The following is a 19,595-nucleotide window of genomic DNA, read 5'->3' as shown; positions in this document are numbered from 1 at the left end:
AGATCCCTCTTCTTCCTCCTAATTTTAATCACAAGCACAAATTAATGACATGCTGTGGAGTCAGATCCTCTCTTATATCCCACAAGCCTTCGTTACAGTGTAAATTAAAGACAACCTGCTGGCTCTGGGTTGGCTCACCGCAGAGTGGATTTGAGGGTTTGTAGCTCTCAGTGAATAGAAACCATGTGCAACGATCAAACATTCATATCAGCTGCATTCCTCCTGTCCGGATGGATCGATGTCTGGAATGCTTTGCAGCACACGTGTGCAGCAGAGCGGCTCCAGCATTAAAACTTTTAAAATACACACAAACATGCAGGAAGTGGAAATCAGAGTGTGTTACAATAAATTACTGTGAAATGTTTCACTGGAAAAGACTTTTGAAATTTAAAAATCATGGGCATGTATAGTGACAAGAGAACAGTCCAGTTAAACACAACATGGAGGCCTGTTTCTGTTTACCAGGATGCACCTGCCCTTCCCAGAGGCCCATCTGGGCAGCAAGAAGAGAGGAAGAGCCACAACTGTGAGTGTTACAAAAAATCACAGCCCCCTGTCTCTTTGCGCACACAGTCACACTAATGTCACTAACTCTGAACAGCTGCGTCTTGCTACCTTCTCTTTCAGCCAACATTCTTCTCATCCTTCACTGCCAAGACTGCAAGCAGGCAAACTCCAACTGACTCATCTATTTTCTCATTCACACACAGACACGCAAATAACTGTGGAGCCGGCCCTGGCACACAGACTTCGAATTCAAATTGAAGATGATACTCAAAAAAAAAAAGAAAAAAAAGAAAAAGAAAAAAGCCCAAACATGCACAGGCATACTTTCATTTCAGCAATTTTATACAGCTGCCTTTTTACATGAAGAATGTTCCATCTTCCGAAAAACAAAGCAGGCCAGTCAAGTCCAGCCATGTGATCAGATTTAGAGACTCTTAATCAGCTACACAGGAAAAACACACATAATACTGGATAAATATAGTACTGCTGCAGGCAAACATTATGCATTCAGAGTCAGTGTTGTAGCTTTTCAATGAACTGGACTCTACACTTCCAGCACAATCAGCATGCTTGGCATTTAAAGCAGGGAACACATCACATGCAGGGGTATGTTAGGGCACTGTATCGAACGACCCAGCATGGCAACCCGTTGAGGCAAGTGTGGGCACAGTGGGGGTTGGAGGAGATGTTATAATGCGGGGGACCACAGATTGACATGGCCTTGGAGACGGTGCTTTTGTGGCCCATTCTGTCACTGTCAGCCCCCAAAGAGAGAGGAGGAGACGTTGGGGGGGAGGGAAGACGTAGGTGAAATGAGAAAACAGCGCCATGTCAGCTGAAAACTAGCCCCACTGGGAGGGAAGTGAGTGAGGTGAAGGAGGACAAAGAGAAGCTCCAATGTCACAAACAACTTTCCAGACAAGACCTCCTCCCAAAAAACTCAATAAACACAGCAATATGCGATGTGATGCGAACAATGACCTTGTGGCTTACTTCTGCTAGGAGGTGTGTGTATATTTAGTCAGGGGGTTTTAGTAGAAGTGTTTGACAGTGAGGGTGTTAAATTATTGAGCAGCCACTGCCAGCAGGGAAGGACGGCACACTGGGGCTGGAGAAGACTCTCTTATCTGGAGCCACATGCTGTTGGCCAACACACAATCCTGTCACACAGACACAAACACACATCAAACCCGAGGAATGTATGTTCTCTTTAACCAAAATGTTCTTATCTTAAGAGGAAAATGTTTCTACATGCCAAGACACACTGAAGCAAAAAATATTATTAAAATGAGTGGATTTATGAATGAGCTAAAGTTTATTTTATGGAAAAGCATGGCAGCGGAGTGGAGAAGAGATTACAGAAGTTTACTGCGGGGCTAAACATTTAGGTTGCTTGACAGGCAACAGCCCCATTCATCCATTTAGCTGGTGTGTTTCTCTCCATGACTCCACTCCTCACTCTCCCTGATAGTCCTCCCGCTGCAAGGAAAACAAACCTCACCACCAGGGACAAATTACCAAAAGGTCAGAAGACTTTTCGGCAGAAACCTCCTGTTCTCCTGTCTCTTCTCTCCTGCACAAGTATTTTCCAGGAGAACATAATCTCCTGTGTGCTTTCCGCTTTCAGCTTCACTTTACATCAACGAAGGGTTGAAATGTTGAGCGTCAGCCTTCGCCACAAGTGACCGAAATGGGTATAGGAGGATAACAGTAGAAATACGCAATTTTACTGACCCTCATTAGATTAATTCTTTTTGTTTTTTTGCCCAGTTCAAAGTACAGAGTAAACTTTTAGCGCAGTTGTACTTAAGGACACTTCACAAGAGCCCTGCAAAGCAAATTTGTTAGTCACGGTCATGTCATAGTTTATAGAAGAGTATGAGGTGCTCAATAAACCAACATCCACAGAGGGACTTGATGTCCTTAAACTGGCAATAACAGATTTATTGGCCACTAGGGGGATGCGGAAACGAGCTCTAAACACACAGCACTGACATACTATCACCTCTTCAGTTGATATGGCAAACTTGTTAGTAAACTCCTATTTATTGTGCAGGAAGAAGAGGAGAACTCATCCATAATGATGAATATTTACGCATTGATATCAGTACATACAAACATGTATTTGCACATATCCATAATATAAAAAAAGCAAATGAAGCAATATGCAGGTGAACAGAAAACAGTACAAAGAAGTTACATCCCATGCAACATCATCAAAACGCCCACTCGACCTCAAGTGGGCTCATGCGTACATTACACAGACTCAGTAAGCTCAGTTCATGTTCGATACAACTGATTCTGACGTTTGCGTTTACACCAACAGCTTCTCCAGATAATGTCCAGAAAAGTTCAGGGTAGCAGTGCGAAGTGTGAATACGGCTCAATATTCTCCACCAGCCCCTGAGGGAAATATCGGGCTCTCCTGCTGCCAGATGATGCACTACGTTCACCAGCTAGTTGCTGACTTTTTTTTCTGCCTGCTGTTTTGTGCTGGGTAAGTACTGTACAGTGGACTTTTAGAGCTTTTGCACTGACCTGCTTGTCATGGCCAAAAATGAACCACTACAGTAATGTTTTGGGCCATAAAACACAAACAATGAATGAAAAGATGTTATAAAAGTCTGCAGAGCTGAGGCAAACTTGGGTAATAATTTTCAGTCGGTTCAGGCCTTTCATACCTAGTATGGTGCTTATGTGAGTCACTGTCAATATAAAAATATTGAATATAACTGCCTTAACAATGCTAAAATTCTCCATCTTGCTGTTTTTAGCCTGTGTTATTTATTTCGAAATGAGTGCCTGCTGAATATATTTTATAGACATGCTGGGGGCACTGATTGATGACATGATATGAAATAGGGTAAAGCAGGTGTCTGGTCCTGATAGGCCTCTGGCATTTCAGTCTCTCACAGTGATCTGAAAGTCATCTCTCCCTGGACGACCACATAACACCAAACTGCCCCTCTGATCTCCACTTGAATCCTCAGTGCCCATGAAGCTGTGCAACTTCTTGTGTAAGCTTGCAACACACACATAAATATTCATACACTCACACACACACACGCATACATTGCTGTCCTTGGTCTTCACACACACTCCCTCTCTTCATTTGCTCTCTCTCTCTCTCTCTCTCTAATCCCGTAATACCAACAGTGCAATTAGTCACATGCTGGCTCTTTCTTTCATCTAGTGCGAAGCTGCGAGCAAACTCAGGAGGAATTCAAACTGTTTAGTATCTGACTACGTAAGCCACCCCATGCTCTTGGAGTAAAACACAAACACGCACATATTAAAAAAAGCTTGAATTGAAACACCAGTGGCTAAAAAGGTCAGCCATGTTGCACAACTGATTAAATTGCTCTTAATAGTCCTGTCAACTTTGGAATTCTAGAAATTAATAATGAAGTTAAAAATGAAATGGCCATTCAGCTTGAATATAAAGCAAAGCTGTGCTAAGGATAGACCAAGAGCGGAATAAAGAGAGGCAGGATCCCTGTAAAAAAGGCCATCATCCCTGTGGTTTTAGTCTTTTTTTCTTTTTCTTTTTATTGCACTTCTTTACTTTGCGCTCTCCCATCGCCTCCTTCACAGTAAAAGGACCATACTGTATCTATCTATCACAACCCACTCACAAACAAAACATCACTATATGAAAGAGTGAGCCGTGATAGAAAGAGAAATCAACAGGACAAAAGCTGAAAGGATGGCAAAACAGAGACAATCGGCCCCCGCATCAAGTTAAACAGCCTTGTAGCGAGTGTCTTCTCTGTACTCCACAGTTAAGGTAATTCTGCAGTGCCTGAGGCCACATTCTGACAGCGAGGCAGGGAGGAGCAGAGAACGCCTGGCTCTCTACATGCAAGTAAGGAACAAATGGCTCATTTTGCTGTTATATGGATGAAGAGCCCAGGGTTATCACTTTCATGCAGGTTATTCCCATATGTCAGCTAAAAATCAATCTCCATTTAACGGTTAAATCCCTTCCCTGAGCCAACGTCTAATATGACTGAGACAGCCAATGGCTGTTTTCACATTAAACACTGATTTTTAACACTTTGAAAATTGAATTGGCATTGATGTGTGTGAGTGGGTGTGTGGTGCAGAGAGATAAAGTCATAAGAAGATTTTCAGAAGTTTTAAATGTTTCTACCTTCATTAGAGGGAAAGCATGAGCAGCAATAGCCAATGGATGGATGGATGATTATCATTTTATCTATGTAGATGTAGGAGCCATTTCTAGAGTCAAAAGTATGTGGGACACCACACTGATCCAAGCAGGAGCCACTTTTGAGATTTGGGTCACTTACAATATTGGTAGGAACTCTGACCTTTGCAGCAGCCAACATTGCATTGTTTTATTGGTGAAATGTTTGGCTGCATGTAGGTTTATGGACAATGGTTAGGGATTCTTGAATGTAACACACTGCAGAATTTAAACAAAGACAAAAACTGAAGTTGGACTCACTTAAGGAGTGCTATGGCAACTATGTCATTAACCCGTCAGTAGCTTTAAGTTTAGGCTTAGCCACTACAGTACCCATTTAAATTACATATTTACATAAAATGTATTGAAATGTCATGTCTTCTTGGTCAAATGTTGCTTTATAAGAGAAAAGAGCATCTGTTAGTGATGTTAATGACACAGGTGTTGTGTCTAAGATGTTACTGAAGAATGTTGTTTCAAATATGCAATATTTTTGGACAATCTTTAATCTTATATATTAAATTGTGCTCAATTATGACTGTTTACTTTTACTAGTTTAAGTTTAAACATCAGGGAAACTAGTCATTAGGAGCATCCCAAACTCAAACTTATTGAAGGATTTGGTTTTCCTTCTTAACTTTCTACTCTCCAACATGCTGGACTCACATCCTGGGATCACAGGATTCAGATCACACCTGACCATGGTGCTAATGCAGACTGCTACTCTTAGGTATAATTTAACATATTGGGAAGAATGCATATTTGTTTTCTTGAAGAGGCATGAGAAGATTGATACCACTCTTTCTTATGTTTGTATGCTAAGTATGTAGCTAGAGCCAGGTGGGGATTATCTAAGCATACCGACTAAAAGCAGGGGGATACAGCCATCTGGCTTCTGTCAAAGAGAAAAAAATGGAACTACGTGTTATAAATTGTTAGTTTAATCTGAACACAAACTGAAATGTAAAAATGACAATTTGTGGTTTAACAAGGAGTTCTGTGCTGTAATTCTCAGCTGCACACCGCGACTTCTCAGAATCACACCACCTCTGTGAGAATGGCAGATAATAGATGAGCTGCACAGAACTTAACTGTAGGAAAACATACATCTCGTAACCCTCACTAAGACCACAAATTGCCATTTTCAAATTTCAGTTTTTGTAAGGATTAAACAAAGGCATATAATGTATAAACTAGTGCCAGTAGGTGATTTTGTTTTCCTTGGAACAAAGCCAGACTAGTGGCTTACCCTGCTTCCCATCCTTATGCCAAGCTAGGCTAAGCTAAGCTAATCGCTTCCTGCCTCAACCACTGCAATTAATGCACAAGTATGTGATTGATATTAATCTTCTTGTCCATTCCTCGGCAAGAAAGCAAATAAATATCTAGCTAACTCCTACTACCCTAAGGTCTATCATTAAAGATGCATTACGTGGGTTTTTATACACCCTATGGTACAAAATATCCATTAAACCTACAGCATTTTCACATGATTGCTTTGCCAGTCAGCACTAATGATACCATGATTACGTCAAGTGTTGTGATTGCTTTCAAAAACTCAACTGACAGCAAGTATGCTTTTACAATGCCTTCTACTACGCAACAACTCAAAAGAGCAAATGCTTTCTCAAACCCTAAACGCTAAAAATGTGTTATTACATCTCAGTCAGAGATGGTAAAGAAAAACTATATTGATTACTTTAGCTAATTTTTAAGCAAAAAATGGCTGACGCGACCTATTTTCACCCTCATTTACGATAATTGGCTGATTTTTTTTATATGATATGTTGACCTTGGACCGTTGATCAGGAAAAAAGTAGAAATAAAAGAAGTAATTTGAAGATGTCATGTAGGGTTTTAGGAAACTCAGACATTTCACACCATTAAATGATTATATTAAACAATAATAAAAATATTCATTAGTTTCAGACCCAATTGCATTTGGACTAACTACCCAATCCTTGAGATTTTTGTCAAATCTCTGCTCTAATTATTTAGTACATTCACACCCCATTGAAAGTCTATTTTAAATTTCTGTTCATTATATGCTTTGTAACAACGACTAAGACCTGCTGGATGCTAAACTGATGTTGAAACTAGTCTACCATTGCCTTAGTGACCGTATATGTGATTTGGATAAGCAGAGTGTCGGTGTGGAAAGAAATAGAAGCAGCAGACATCTCACTAAATAGCCAGCTGAGACAGCCGGTATTCCTGGTGTTGCTTTGGGCCACACAGCATCCCTCTGCTTTATTCAAAGCCTTGTGGCAGAAAGAAAAATCTAGATTTACAAAACAGAGATGTTGTTTCTAAAGGCTGCTGTCTGGCAACCATTTCAGAAGAGGGCGTGGGAATGAAAACAGACCAAATTGTTGTTGCCCATGGACATGCAGTAATAAAACAGCCTCACGCCTACAGAGGCAAATCTGAACCTTCTTCCTGTTGCTCTTACTATTGATGCTCACCCACTCGTTTTCTCTTTTTTCTGTCACATATACAAATACATATCTGCTGTTTGCTATATATTTCTCCTAGACTCTTAACTATATGCATGGTAGCTGCAGTAGGGCTCACAGGTTAGGTCACCGATCTCTAAAAAGGAACTCCACAGAGGGAAGATGCATGGGGGGGTAAAAGGCCACGGGGAAAAACAATCCAATGACCAATTTTGGTCAAAAGCTGCAGCAGTCAGCACCACGGCCTAAAATTTAATTTCCCCTAAAAGAAAAGCTATCCTCTATGCCTTTGGCTGCCTATTTTTAGCATGTTATCGTTCAGCCTCAATCAGACCACAGCAGTCAAACTCAGAATGAAGACAGCCTCGGTCGGGCCCAAGACAGCACGGAGCTCCTCAGCAACCAGAACTGGCTGATCAAAAAGTGTGTAATGTTTAATGTACAAGCTGAAGTAAGAGAATAGAAGAGAAGGTTCGAGACAGAGGAAGATGGGATAGCTTGTCACTTACAGTTTACGTACATTTCTATTTTTTTTCTGTGTGACTGTTGCATCAGTACTGCGAACTGAGGTCATAGTTGAAGACCCCAGAAACAATGCCAGCCTTCAAGCATGTCATGACTTCATAAGAAATCAGTGTTTTCATGTTCCTGAATTAACTGCGTCGTCATTTCAAATGCTCTTTTGTCCCTTTAACTGGCAACTTTTTCTCCATGTTGTTTATTGCTTTGTTAAGCTGTTCCCTTGCTGCCCTGAGTACATTGCCATGTTCGTGCACTCATGTCGAACAATAACATTAGTTAGCACCAGGTAAGCAGAAAGAGATGAGATTTCTTAGCTGAGTGTGGGCAGTGACCAGCAAATCAGTGATCTAATGGCCCACTTCGGCTATGCCTTCCCTTATATTGTCGAGCTCAGACGGCTGCCTCTGAAGCACACCGATTCGAGCTCATCCTCCTCTTTCCTGCTATAATAATGTTAGATCGACGAGCCTATGCTGCCTGCATCCTAAAAATGTTTTGTTAAAAAAAAACCAAACAAACGAAGAAAAAAAAAACATGACGGATATTTTCTGACATTATTTTCTGCAGACGAGATGCAGTTGCTTTGCCATTTTGAAGAGAACAGAGAGGAAGCGTGAGTGAATGTGGGTAGCAAGGAATCATGGGTTCCTACACACAGTGGGGGTCCTTACTCTACTTATTCACAAAATACTGAATGATAAATGGCTAATGGTGGATGGCCAATTGCCTCCAACAGCTCCAGTCTGTGTGTCATCTGCTTTGTCCTAATTCAACCTAAAACACATATGAGAATATGCACCACCAATGCACGACATCAACTGACATGATACAGGTCTTACAGTGGGTCTTATATGCTTTTATGATGCGCATTTCTGAAATAATATACATTTAATCAAACATCAAACAGTCATCAGGAGTCAGGTTGTGGTCCAGCAAAGCAAAAATGTACGCATCCTCACAGCTGGAAAAATTGGGGCCTAAAGTTCATTTTTTGTGTTCTGGCACGTCCCAGTCTTAGGCCCAGTCCACAACTTTAACACAACTTCATACAATGATCATGACTGATTTCTATATAATGTAATGAATCAAAATTTGGTGAAGCTATTTATTAATTTCATTGTCTCAAAAAAAAAACTGACTAAGTTAGTTAGTTGGAGCTCTAATTGGGATATTTTCATGTTAAAAATCTATCTGCAGAGTCTAAGATGGGCAATTGTCTCACTTTTTAAATAAGTTTTTAAAGCAGTGTTCAAAACAGACCGGGCAGAACAAATACAAAACACTGACAAATTGAAGACTACTTTAGGCATCTTAACCTGGACACCTTGGGACCCCTGCAGCTCAGATTGTGGGGACTCCGGCTATAGTAAGAGAGACAGAGCGAGACAAGGATGTGTACTGGAAGCCAGCAGCGCACTCACCTCTCCTCCATGGCCATCAAAAACCCCAAATATAGACGGATGACTCTTGTTGACGATGTCCGTGAGCACCTCGAACCTGTCTTCCATGTGGTCTCGCCGGCCTTGGATGGAGTACACGGCCACGTTGTTGCTCTTGAACTCCCATGTCTTGGAGAACTCCGCGTCCAGGACGTCCAGCCCGCCGAACCGCTCGTTCTGCATCATCTCAGCCACTTTCCCCTTGACCATCTTGACCGCATCCCGGCTGGACTTGACGATGGTCTTCACTTCGTCCGTGTGGAAGAAGTAACTCCACAGAGCCAGGCTGATACACAGCAGAAACAGGGTCTCCGGTCTAAGCAGAAAATAACGCATGATCCGACCTAACAGAGACAGCAGGGTCATTGTATCCTCTATCATTTATTTGTTTACATGCAGGAAATCGCGGCAGGTTGTGTGTCGCTCGCGCCCGCCGCAGATTTCAGTCCATCGTCGTTGACTTGAGTGGTTTGGTAGTAAGGAAACAGGCGCATTTAACCGAGCGTTTCACAGCGGGGCACGCAAAGATTATGGATAAACAGGTGACTCTTCACTGCATTTTTAACCAGACTCACCAGGCAGGAGGTAAGGTGTTGACGTACGTACGCGGGGTAACAAACACGGTGCCCCGACTGGTTCCCTCTAGCACGCAGCCCCGCAGTGAGCCACCAACGGCTGTCCGTTGACCATCTGATGCGGTCCGAGAACACACCGACAGCCTGGACAGAAAACGTAGGTTGCCCCGTTTGGACTTCAGATTAAACAAGTGTGCTGGTTGGAGTAGAGCTGTGGGCTGAGCCTCGTCCTCCTGGCCAGCCCCGCTACTGTTCCAATGCCCTGAAAATAGCGGTCTGTGTTGAAACCCTCACATTCCCAGCTGCCACACTGGCTGCGACTCTTTGCTGGTGCCTCGTTAAACAGTGGTGATGCCTTCAAGCGCACCTCGTAATGTACGGGATCCAGTGGACGATACAAGATCCTGACCTCAGAATGACAGGGGATTGAAGAGTCCTTAACTTTTTAATCAGATGACTCTATTATGTTGCAATACATGTCCTAAAGTTCTAATCTGTTTGGTATTTAAGATGTCACAAAGTAGGCCACCTATAAGTAAGGCTGTTCAATTGGAATAATGATCAACTTGGCATTAACACGGATGCCTTCATAGCACCCTTCAAGTGCTTTAGAAATGGCCAAACAACATGTAAAAACACAATAAAAGGCCAAGTTAAAACAGAATATAATTAAATATAACGAAGATAAGGAGACAGAATTCAGTCGTTGAATGATTTATTAAGTTCATATCACCAATAGACGATTTCTTTGAAACTTACAGTAGATACTACAGTAGAAAGGTAGACTTCATCCTAAGTAGTGGAGACAGAGTTACAGCCTTTTTATTTATTCTAGTTTGATTCAATCACAAAAACGCTCCGTCATAGCTCTTGAACGGATTCAAACAATCTAAATTTTGAATTGTGAGGGGTCATGACAGTTAATGCGTTAAACTCAAACAAAACTATCTCAGGAAAATATACTTAATTAAGTCAAACAAATGCTAAACTATCCTTTTTTGGATAGAATTATGTAGGTCCAGGCAGCGTTTAATTTCAACCAAACTTTGTGTAGTTATGGTATATGTAATTATTTGCTTTCCAAGTTATTACTTCCCTTAAATTATTAGCAATTATTATTATAAATTATTCATTCACTTTGCTTGCTCTAAGACAGGCATAGTACATAGCCTAATACATTTTGTGTGACGTGTACTTAACCTCTCACAAGTGTATTTATATTGTTGTTTCGTACTATTTGTTAGCAAATACAAGAATTAATTGCCAAATATGTTTTAATTAGCCATTTTATTTTAATGTTTTCAAAGAAATTTATTCAGGCAACCAAAGACAGTCTCGGGGTCCTTGAGTCCTGCATGACGCGATCAAGTCTCTCTCGGTCCTCGGTAGGGAAAACGTGGAGGACTTTACATGAAGGTGTGTTGTGGTTTTTTCCTTTATAAATAACTCCAGTGAGTTTTGTCATCAATCGTTTGTACCACGTCTGTTTGACGAATACTTTTGGTTGACATTTTATGTCTATTTAGTTGCGAATACGTATTAGAATCACTCATCTAATCTAGCAACTTAGCCTTTAATGCTAACTGATAATGTTGAGTGTAGAGCATCAGCTAGCGTTAAATATAGCCCCTGCACTGATTCTCTTAAAGGATTTTACAGTCATTGTATAATTTAATCTTTTTCGTGGTTGTTTGTACGCTTGTAAACAATGAGACCATTTTGTTATATTTCGTATCGGCTGTTTACCATTAAGCTAGTAGTTATTACACAGTGATAGCTACAAGCCATCGTTGGCTATTCTCTAGTAGTTTTGCTACTGTCAAAGCTGCGCTTATCCTTCATCGCCAGTTAAATCTGTAATGTTTCCGTCCTCAGAGATCACTGGGCTACACCAGAATCCACTGACACACACCGACCTGTCAAGTTGTCAATAATGGAGTACATGCAAGCTCCTGCCACAAGCAGCCAGGGGAATATGTAAGTGAAAGAAACATATACTAAAGGTTTTAATGTCTGGCGATGATGACTGGATTTCTGGTAATCTCTCATAGTAAACATTAGGTGAGTTTGTAAGAAACTAAACAACACAAATTCATGACCTCATGTAAAACTGAACTGTCTGACTGTTCACTTGCTAAAGTGAACAGGACCCACTGACTACTACAAAGGTGGGCAACACATTTTTTTCAGCCAGCCCAGAAATGTAAATTACTGCATCGTTATGCATTTCACTGAGTTTTACCAGCACAGCTTCTCTTCTCTACAGCCTGTGCTGTACCTGTGGTGTCCCCATTCCTCCCAACCCAGCCAACATGTGTGTAGCCTGCCTGCGTACGCAGGTGGACATCTCGGAGGGAATCCCCAAACAAGTCACGGTGCACTTCTGCAAACAGTGTGAAAGGTTGGTTACAAGCACAAATAAATCATTCATTCTTTTTTTTTTTTACAGTGTGCTAAATGCATTATATCACTGTTTTCTTCTAGAAAACCTTTACAGGCACATGAGCTTTTCTTGAGAAAATCTGTTGGGAAAGAGGCTTAAATGTACATCTTCCTCTGTTGTGCAGGTATTTACAGCCTCCAGCCACTTGGGTGCAGTGTGCCCTGGAGTCCAGGGAACTGCTGGCTCTTTGCCTGAAAAAAATCAAGAGCTCTATGACCAAAGTAAGTGTGATTCTTACAAAGCTTCTCTCAAAAGATGTGTGCATGATTATCACAGGTATAAATTTCAGCGTGTCACCTGATCTTGGGATTGATTTTCATGTTGTAAGTAAAGTGCTTGTTTCTGTCCCATTTCATTTATAACCATATAATCATCACATTTATAATATTCTTTGCAGACCTTTTGTCATGAATCACATTATCATTGTGCCTCTGCTCCATATACCTGACATATACTTGAGTTGGAACCTCTACAACTACTGCTACTTTGTGGATTCAACAACACTTATCTTCTCTCAGGTGCGACTCATTGATGCTGGCTTCCTGTGGACAGAGCCACACTCCAAAAGGATTAAGATGAAAGTGACCATCCAGAAAGAGGTAGGAGAACACAGTGGAAGTGATAAGTGTGGGAGGGTGACATTCAGACAAGAAAGAAACTACTAGGGACCTGAGACAGGCAACATGTTTTTCTTCTAAAGGTCACCTGCAGTGGCCAAAATTAACTTTTTGATTCACCAGCCAAGTTGCCTAGTAAATGGATAAAATCCAGCAACCAAGTATGCTATGTATAACTGTAGTGTTTAAAAATACTGCAGTAAAACAACTTGAAACTTTATACAGGTAATTGGATCTTTTGTACCAGAATGCTGGGGGGTTTGCTGATTACAAGTTGATTTGATTTTTATATTATTATTAAAATCGGCCTATTTAGAAATGAATGGGATATTGTTATCATACAGCATCTAATTAGTAAAAATTCAGCCGTTAAAAAGAAAGTTTTGCAGTTGTTAATTTCAGATCCTGGTTATCTGGGTTATTTGTTCAGGAGGTAATTGGCTGCAAAACACATGTTATGTTTGAATTTAAGTCTTTTTTGTTGTGAAAGCAGTGCTGTCAACATACACCTCCAATTACTGTACATGTCACATTCTGTGAGATAATCATACTGTATGCAACAGGTTGCAAGATGAACTCTTAAAATGGACTCACATGTTCTTGACTGAGTTATGTGTGTTTGAGAGAAGTGAGTTTTACCGGAGGCTGTCATCTCATCTCCTTGACCTTTAGTGAGAACCTGAGCCCCATGCTTCTCAGGGCCAACTCTTTTCTTTGTGCTGGTGAAAGGTGCATCTAAGTGCTAACATTGAAATGTTTTTTGATGCCCCGCCCCCTCTCCCAGATGTGAATGACCGTAAGTACAGAGTGTTTGTTGCTGTTTGTCATGCAGTTAGACCATATGGTGTAACTTGTTGCTGTCTTTGTTCCCAGGTGATGAATGGCGCTATCCTACAGCAGGTGTTTGTGGTCGAGTTTGTCATTCAGTCCCAGATGTGTGACGACTGCCACCGTGTGGAAGCCAAGGACTTCTGGAAGGCTGTTGTTCAAGTTAGGCAGAAGGTAGGAGTCTGCGCTTTGATGAAACATCCTCTTGTTTTCTAATTTCGGTTATCCACTGTTTTATTTTACCTTTTTAACTGTACTCACGTTTTCAACCTTTTGAAAACTTTTTACAGACACTATATGTGTATCCTCTGTGTTATTTATTTGTTGAAACTTCAATAGCAGTTTTAACTTGTCAAAGGGTGAGTCTCTCTCTGTGATCTTGATGATGCTGAAAAATCTTTTTTGCAGACTGCTCATAAAAAGACATTCTACTATCTAGAGCAGCTGATCCTTAAGCATAAACTCCACCAGAATGCCCTCAACATCAAAGAAATCCACGGTAGGTTAATGACCCCTGATTTTCTATATTTCATGTATAATGGTGTACATGTCATAGATCAGATTCGTAGTTTGGTGCCTGTGATATTCCTCTGGGCTTGTAACCAAATTACTTTGATAAGTGGGAAACTTGCCTCGTTTGTCGCCAGCGTAACTAATGTGGATTAGAGCTAAGCAGAACATAATGATGTGTTGAGTGTTAATTACCTCTTCCCGTACCAGACAGCAAGCCATGCATGCATATCACTGGCGCCACTCAGTCCATACAGCTGTCCTCACATGGGCCTCAGAGGGGGCATGTGTTGGGCATCTAATCAGTGTTCTGCAATCAGAGCAGACATTCCAGACAAGATTCCTGCAGTGCAAGCTCAATTCATAGCCCATTTAGAAATGCTAACTGTTACATCACACACAAACGCACACATGCTCAGGCAGACGTGTTATGTGTTGAGTCGCAGCTCAGCAGCAGCTCCTTGCTCTTGGATGGGACAGTGAAGTGGAGTTTTGGCTGAAAGCTGTGATTTAAATCATCGCCCCGTACTCGTGTTATGAAGGTTAAAACATGTGGCTGCCATATTTTCTCTAGTCTTAGTGTGTGTTTGTTCTACAATGGTGATGACCTTTTAAGCGCACCTGTGCTGAATTTATCAGTGGAGGGCTTGATGGTGATGCTTCTCTCTCTCAGAGGGGATTGACTTCTACTATGGCTCCAAGCAGCACGCTCAGAAGATGGTCGACTTCCTCCAGTGCACCGTGCCCTGCAGGTGAGCAACGCATCCCTTTGTGCTCATGAGAACTTACTCCTCAAGAGGCTCGCTGCTAATCACAAAATGATTCAAACGGGTTGTGACTGCCTAAAGTCAGTAGTTATCTTCATCCAGCAATGCAGAAGTTTATGAGAAAATGTGGTGATGTTACAGGAAAAATAACCCTCTGTCTGTGTCCTACTGTCACTGTGTATGTTACAAAACAAAAGCTGCAGGTCTTGTTTTTGGATCAGAGAAACCTTAAACATCACATAATCAATCCTCTGGATGTAGAGACAGCATGTTTACTGTCAGCAGTCTCCTTTGTTATTACGATTTTTCCAAGTGTGAACTCTGCTGTCTCTCTGGTAATAAAAATGATAAACACCTCTCTTCTGTTTTAAAGGTCGAAGGCATCCCAGCGCCTCATCTCTCACGATATCCATTCAAACACATACAACTATAAGAGCACCTTCTCTGTGGAGATCGTCCCCATCTGCAAGGTACACATTAAGCAAATTAAATTAAGTCTGAGCTAAGACACACCCGTGTCTGCTCAGCACCTTTGTTAGCCAACTAAAAATGTGGGTTTTTTTTTTTTTAAAAAAAGCTACTGGTATGCAGATGGAAGCCTGAGGCTGGCCAAGAATCTTCGTTATATTTGTTTTTCTTCAGTGGCAGGTGATAATAAATGAAATTCGGACTCAAAATATGTTACAGTAAAACCAAAGTAAGGACACAGGCTCTTGTTCAGGTGTGTGTAGTAGTTTAGTGTGTAGTATAGTTGCTTAATCTCATCTAAAACAACAACGCGTTGAGTTGGGTGTGTTTTTCATTGCATGTTTGAACGACGGGAGTCAAGGTATTTTCAATGAACAAAAACAGGAATCTGAATAGTGCTCGCGCTGCTTGCGCTGTTCGACCTCACTTTGACACTGTGTTGCGTCTGGTTTTGTCTGCTTGCCAGGACAATGTAGTGTGCCTTTCACCACGGCTGGCGCAGAGTCTGGGGAACATGGGTCAAGTGTGTGTGTGCGTTCGGGTCACCAGCACTATCCACCTCATTGATCCCAACACACTGCAGAGTAAGTATATCAAAACTTGAAAGTACTGCTTAGTTTTAACAAGGCCAACTGACACCAACAAACAATTTTCTCAGAAGATATTGAAAAAATTCCCAACGTTATGTCTTTAAACTCCTTGTTCTGTCTTTGAGTCTTTAAAAAGAAAAGCATTTCCTGTATATTACCATGGAGATATTACTGCAAGTCAATGAGACATTTCAGCTGACCCCAGTCTGCTGACCACATGTTCATCGCAGCCATCCCAACTCAGCGGTTTGCCTTTGCTCAGCACAGCGACTCACAAAGAGACTAAAAAACATGTCTTTACTCATACTGTCATCGCAAAGTCATCTTATTTGAAGATATTTATAATCAATATAAGCATGGTAACAATTAGCGATAAAGCGTTCCCTCTGGTATCTGGTGTAGTCGCTTATTATGTGAGACGCTCCTCAACAGAACCCCGACTTTTTGGAAAGAGCACACACACGTTTTTAATTACTCTTCAAAGAGCAAGCTATTTTTTCTGCATTAAGTTTTTCAGCAGGCTGAATAGCAGAAACCGCCTGGAGGCAGAGCTCTGTTCAGCAGATTTGGTCTGCAGTGGGCAATTAACTTCAATATTAAAAATATTTGTATTGGTATTTGTCTGTGTTTGTTGCAATATAGATAGAAACTCCTTGTTCTGTCTGGTTTATTTGGAATATGTGCAGTTAGAAAAACACATTGACAGATATATCAGATTCATAGCTTGGATGAAGTAAGTCAGAATATGTCAAAGTTTGAATTGTCAAAATTATTTGAAACAAACTAACATAAAGTGATTTGTTTCTTGCAAAGCTGTCTGTTACTGAATGAAATGCATGTGATTTATCTAATCTTCAGGTTCTTTTACTGACAAGTAAAAATGAGAAGGATCCATATAATTTGTGTCTTAGCTTGTGGCTGTTTGCTCTAAAGGTGTATAATGTACAATACGTGCATAAATAATTTCTCACTCACTAGTTGCTGAGGTGGATGGAAACACATACTGGCGCAACCCCTTCAACAGCCTCTGTAACCCACGGCAAATGGAGGAGTTCATCGTTATGGACACTGACGTCATCAGAGACCAGAAGCTGGGTGCTGGAGCCGGCATGAGGTCCAGTAAGGTGAGGGTGTGTGTGTGTGTGTGTATGTGTATTGTTGCAGAACAGATTGCATTATGAGGGGAACATTGCTTTTCTTTTGGAAGCAAAATCAATAGTGAACCATTACATTATCCCCAAGCCCGTGTGAGGGAGTCAAGCCAGAACACACAGGCATGTTTGTTTCAAAGGCACAGGGAAGGAGGTTTGTAGAGACAGTGTCCGCGCTCTCTTTCCTCTGTCTGAATGTTGCATTAGTATTGATGCAACTGTCTGAACAGCTTGGATGGGGGTAAGAACAAGAGTAATGTTTTTTAAATGGCTTGGAAAGTACATTTATATTCCCTCTCTGTGTGTGTTTGTGTGTGTTACAGCATACTCTGGCTGAGGTGTGGGTTCAGAAAACTTCAGAGATGGACACGAGTCAACAGTATCACTGCCGTACATTCCTGGGTCACCTGCTCAACATCGGAGACCTGGTGCTGGGGTGAGTCTGAGGTTACTGACGGTGTTGGTCATGTTGGCAGACTGATGGTGTGCTGTGAGATTTCTGTTTAATGGCGCATTTACATTCTATCTCGCCGTACAGCTTTGACTTTGCCAATTCTAACGTCAATGACGAGTACCTGAATAAGATGAACCCTCACCACGTTCCTGATGTGGTAAGACTCTCCTGCACTTCACTAAACTCCCCTAATAAACATGGGCCCGAAGTAGCTGTGGTCATCTTATTTAGCACTGACCTCTAGTGGCATTTTAAAGTACTGCCTGTAAATTTATATTGCATTCCCACACGTCATCACATAAGAACGCTATGATGACAGTTTGTTGTAGTGTTTTAATTTCTGCAACCCCCAATGTGGCCTCTACAAGGTGCTGATCAAGAAGAGCTACGACCGCAGCAGGAGGGTGAAGCGCAGGAACTGGAAACTGCAGGAGATGGCCAGAGACCGTGAGGGCATGGACACAGATGATGAGAGGTAGGAGAGCAATGTCAAGTGTCTGAATTCTCTTGAATTACGTCAGGTTTCAAGGATTTGTCTTTGCTCTCTAACAGGCACTCAGGCCTGCCTGCAATGATTACATACAACAGCAGGACACTAAAATTTCTTGCAAATGTTAAACATGAGTGAATGGTGCGTTTGTTGGGGACTGTTTTCATATTCGGTGTTCCAGTGAGTATTCACAGCAGTAGAAATGTGTTTGCTGACTTGACTCAGTTCAAATTAAAGTGCTCATGCTCATCGTCATGAACAAACAGCTCAGCCAGTGCAACAGTGTGGCTCTTTTATGTGTGTGTATTGAAGTTTGTGGACAACATTGGAGCTCTGTGGCACTAATGTAATAAACTAAATTAGGCTCTTGCTGCACAGGCCATTTGCTAATAAGTTTAGACCATGTTGGTATTTGTCATTTTGTGTGATATGTTGACTTAAAGCGTGTATAGAATGTCCCCAGATTTATGTTTTATCTATTTGCATCAAGTATCTTAGGAGAATATCGAATAATATAGGAGCATGAATTAAGAAAAACCTTTTCCTTTATAAAATGGCTGCCTAAATAAATAAACTACTGCTACATTTACCCCAGATGGTACGACTAAATACGTGACATTGTTCTTGTAAGCTGTTGAATAGTCTACAAATGTGCCAAGAATGCCAAGCATCCTGTGACTATTTCTTTCCCTGCAATTTCATACCACATTGGGTTTTCCTTTAACTCGCTTTTCCATCTTTAGACAATACCAGGACTTCCTGGAGGACCTGGAGGAGGATGAGGCTCTGAGGAAGAATATTAACATCTACAGAGGTGAGCAGCTGAACACCACGAACTCGTCACTGTATCGGTATCCCCCGGGGGTGGAGGGGGTTTCCATCTCTTTGGTTGTTTCCACTGTTGAAGCTTGAATTGTTAAGATACTGCTCATTTACCGTCAGTGGCTGCTCTGGCTGATGACGACTAGTTAATGGCTAGCTCGCTAGTTAATGAAGAGATGTTGATTTTTAAAATCTTTACTTTTTTTTTGTAATTTAAGATGCAGCAAAGATCCCGGTAGAGAGCGACACCGATGATGATGGAGCGCCACGAATCTCCCTGATGGAGATGATGGAGGAGCTCAGCCTAACAGATGCCACAGGAGGAGAAGGTGCTGACATGATGACAGACTAATCTCTCGCCGTCCTGCCCGCGTGACGCCGGCAGCTGATGTGTCGAGTACAGGCTCGCTGGTGATGCAGTGGTACAGTTGCACACAGAGCTGGACTGACAGCAGACTGAGGACTGAGCAATTCATCCACAAATAGTATTTCATACTGAGAAAGTCCACGGTTCATCACACTGTGGTGTATTGACTGGGTTGTTATGGTGCCACTTAGTAGCAAATACGTTTCTGCTGAGAAACTGGACTCTGTGGATTTCTATTTCCACACCTGCGGCCTATAAAATTAAGTTTTCCAGCTGTTTCTAAAGTATTCTTTTCCCCTTAATTCATGTAAACTTTGGACAAGATGTGGAAATGCAGTGCTTCTTCTGGATCACTATAACAAAATAAATATTCGTCCTGATA

General features: G+C 41.5%; 2 protein-coding genes across 3 annotated transcripts in view; one reads left to right on the top strand and one right to left on the bottom strand.

Moving 5' to 3' along the window:
* The window catches only part of ppm1lb (protein phosphatase, Mg2+/Mn2+ dependent, 1Lb), a 42,141-nt gene extending 32,079 nt beyond the window's left edge, over positions 1–10,062 (bottom strand). Inside the window, exon 1 of one of the 2 annotated variants that reach the window (XM_046389269.1) lies at positions 9,114–10,062. In XM_046389269.1, the coding sequence (XP_046245225.1) occupies positions 9,114–9,512 (399 nt within the window). In that variant the 5' untranslated portion in view covers positions 9,513–10,062. The remainder of the gene's footprint in view (positions 1–9,113) is intronic. The other variant, XM_046389270.1, reaches the window with a different exon arrangement.
* Positions 10,063–10,997: 935 nt separating this feature from the next.
* On the top strand, positions 10,998–19,595 carry nmd3 (NMD3 ribosome export adaptor). The gene is made up of 16 exons (XM_046389531.1): positions 10,998–11,122; positions 11,582–11,683; positions 11,973–12,107; positions 12,274–12,370; positions 12,668–12,748; positions 13,640–13,768; positions 14,003–14,093; positions 14,778–14,856; positions 15,245–15,341; positions 15,806–15,923; positions 16,908–17,053; positions 17,404–17,516; positions 17,619–17,691; positions 17,903–18,009; positions 18,768–18,838; positions 19,065–19,595. The coding sequence occupies exons 2-16, from the start codon at positions 11,640–11,642 to the stop codon at positions 19,196–19,198; spliced, it is 1,515 nt and encodes a 504-aa protein (XP_046245487.1). The 5' UTR covers positions 10,998–11,122; positions 11,582–11,639; the 3' UTR covers positions 19,199–19,595.

This window comes from Scatophagus argus, chromosome 5 (assembly GCF_020382885.2).
Source record: "Scatophagus argus isolate fScaArg1 chromosome 5, fScaArg1.pri, whole genome shotgun sequence".
NCBI classification, from domain to species: Eukaryota; Metazoa; Chordata; class Actinopteri; family Scatophagidae; genus Scatophagus; species Scatophagus argus.
This window is presented reverse-complemented; position numbering and strand designations above follow the sequence as displayed.

Excerpts from the sequence above, each read along its gene's own strand:
- nmd3 (XM_046389531.1), top strand. The coding sequence starts at position 11,640 with ATGGAGTACATGCAAGCTCCTGCCACAAGCAGCCAGGGGAATAT. Across the intron at positions 17,054-17,403 it reads CCGGCATGAGGTCCAGTAAG|CATACTCTGGCTGAGGTGTG; the intron begins GTGAGGGTGTGT and ends TGTGTGTTACAG. Across the intron at positions 18,010-18,767 it reads ATGGACACAGATGATGAGAG|ACAATACCAGGACTTCCTGG; the intron begins GTAGGAGAGCAA and ends TTCCATCTTTAG.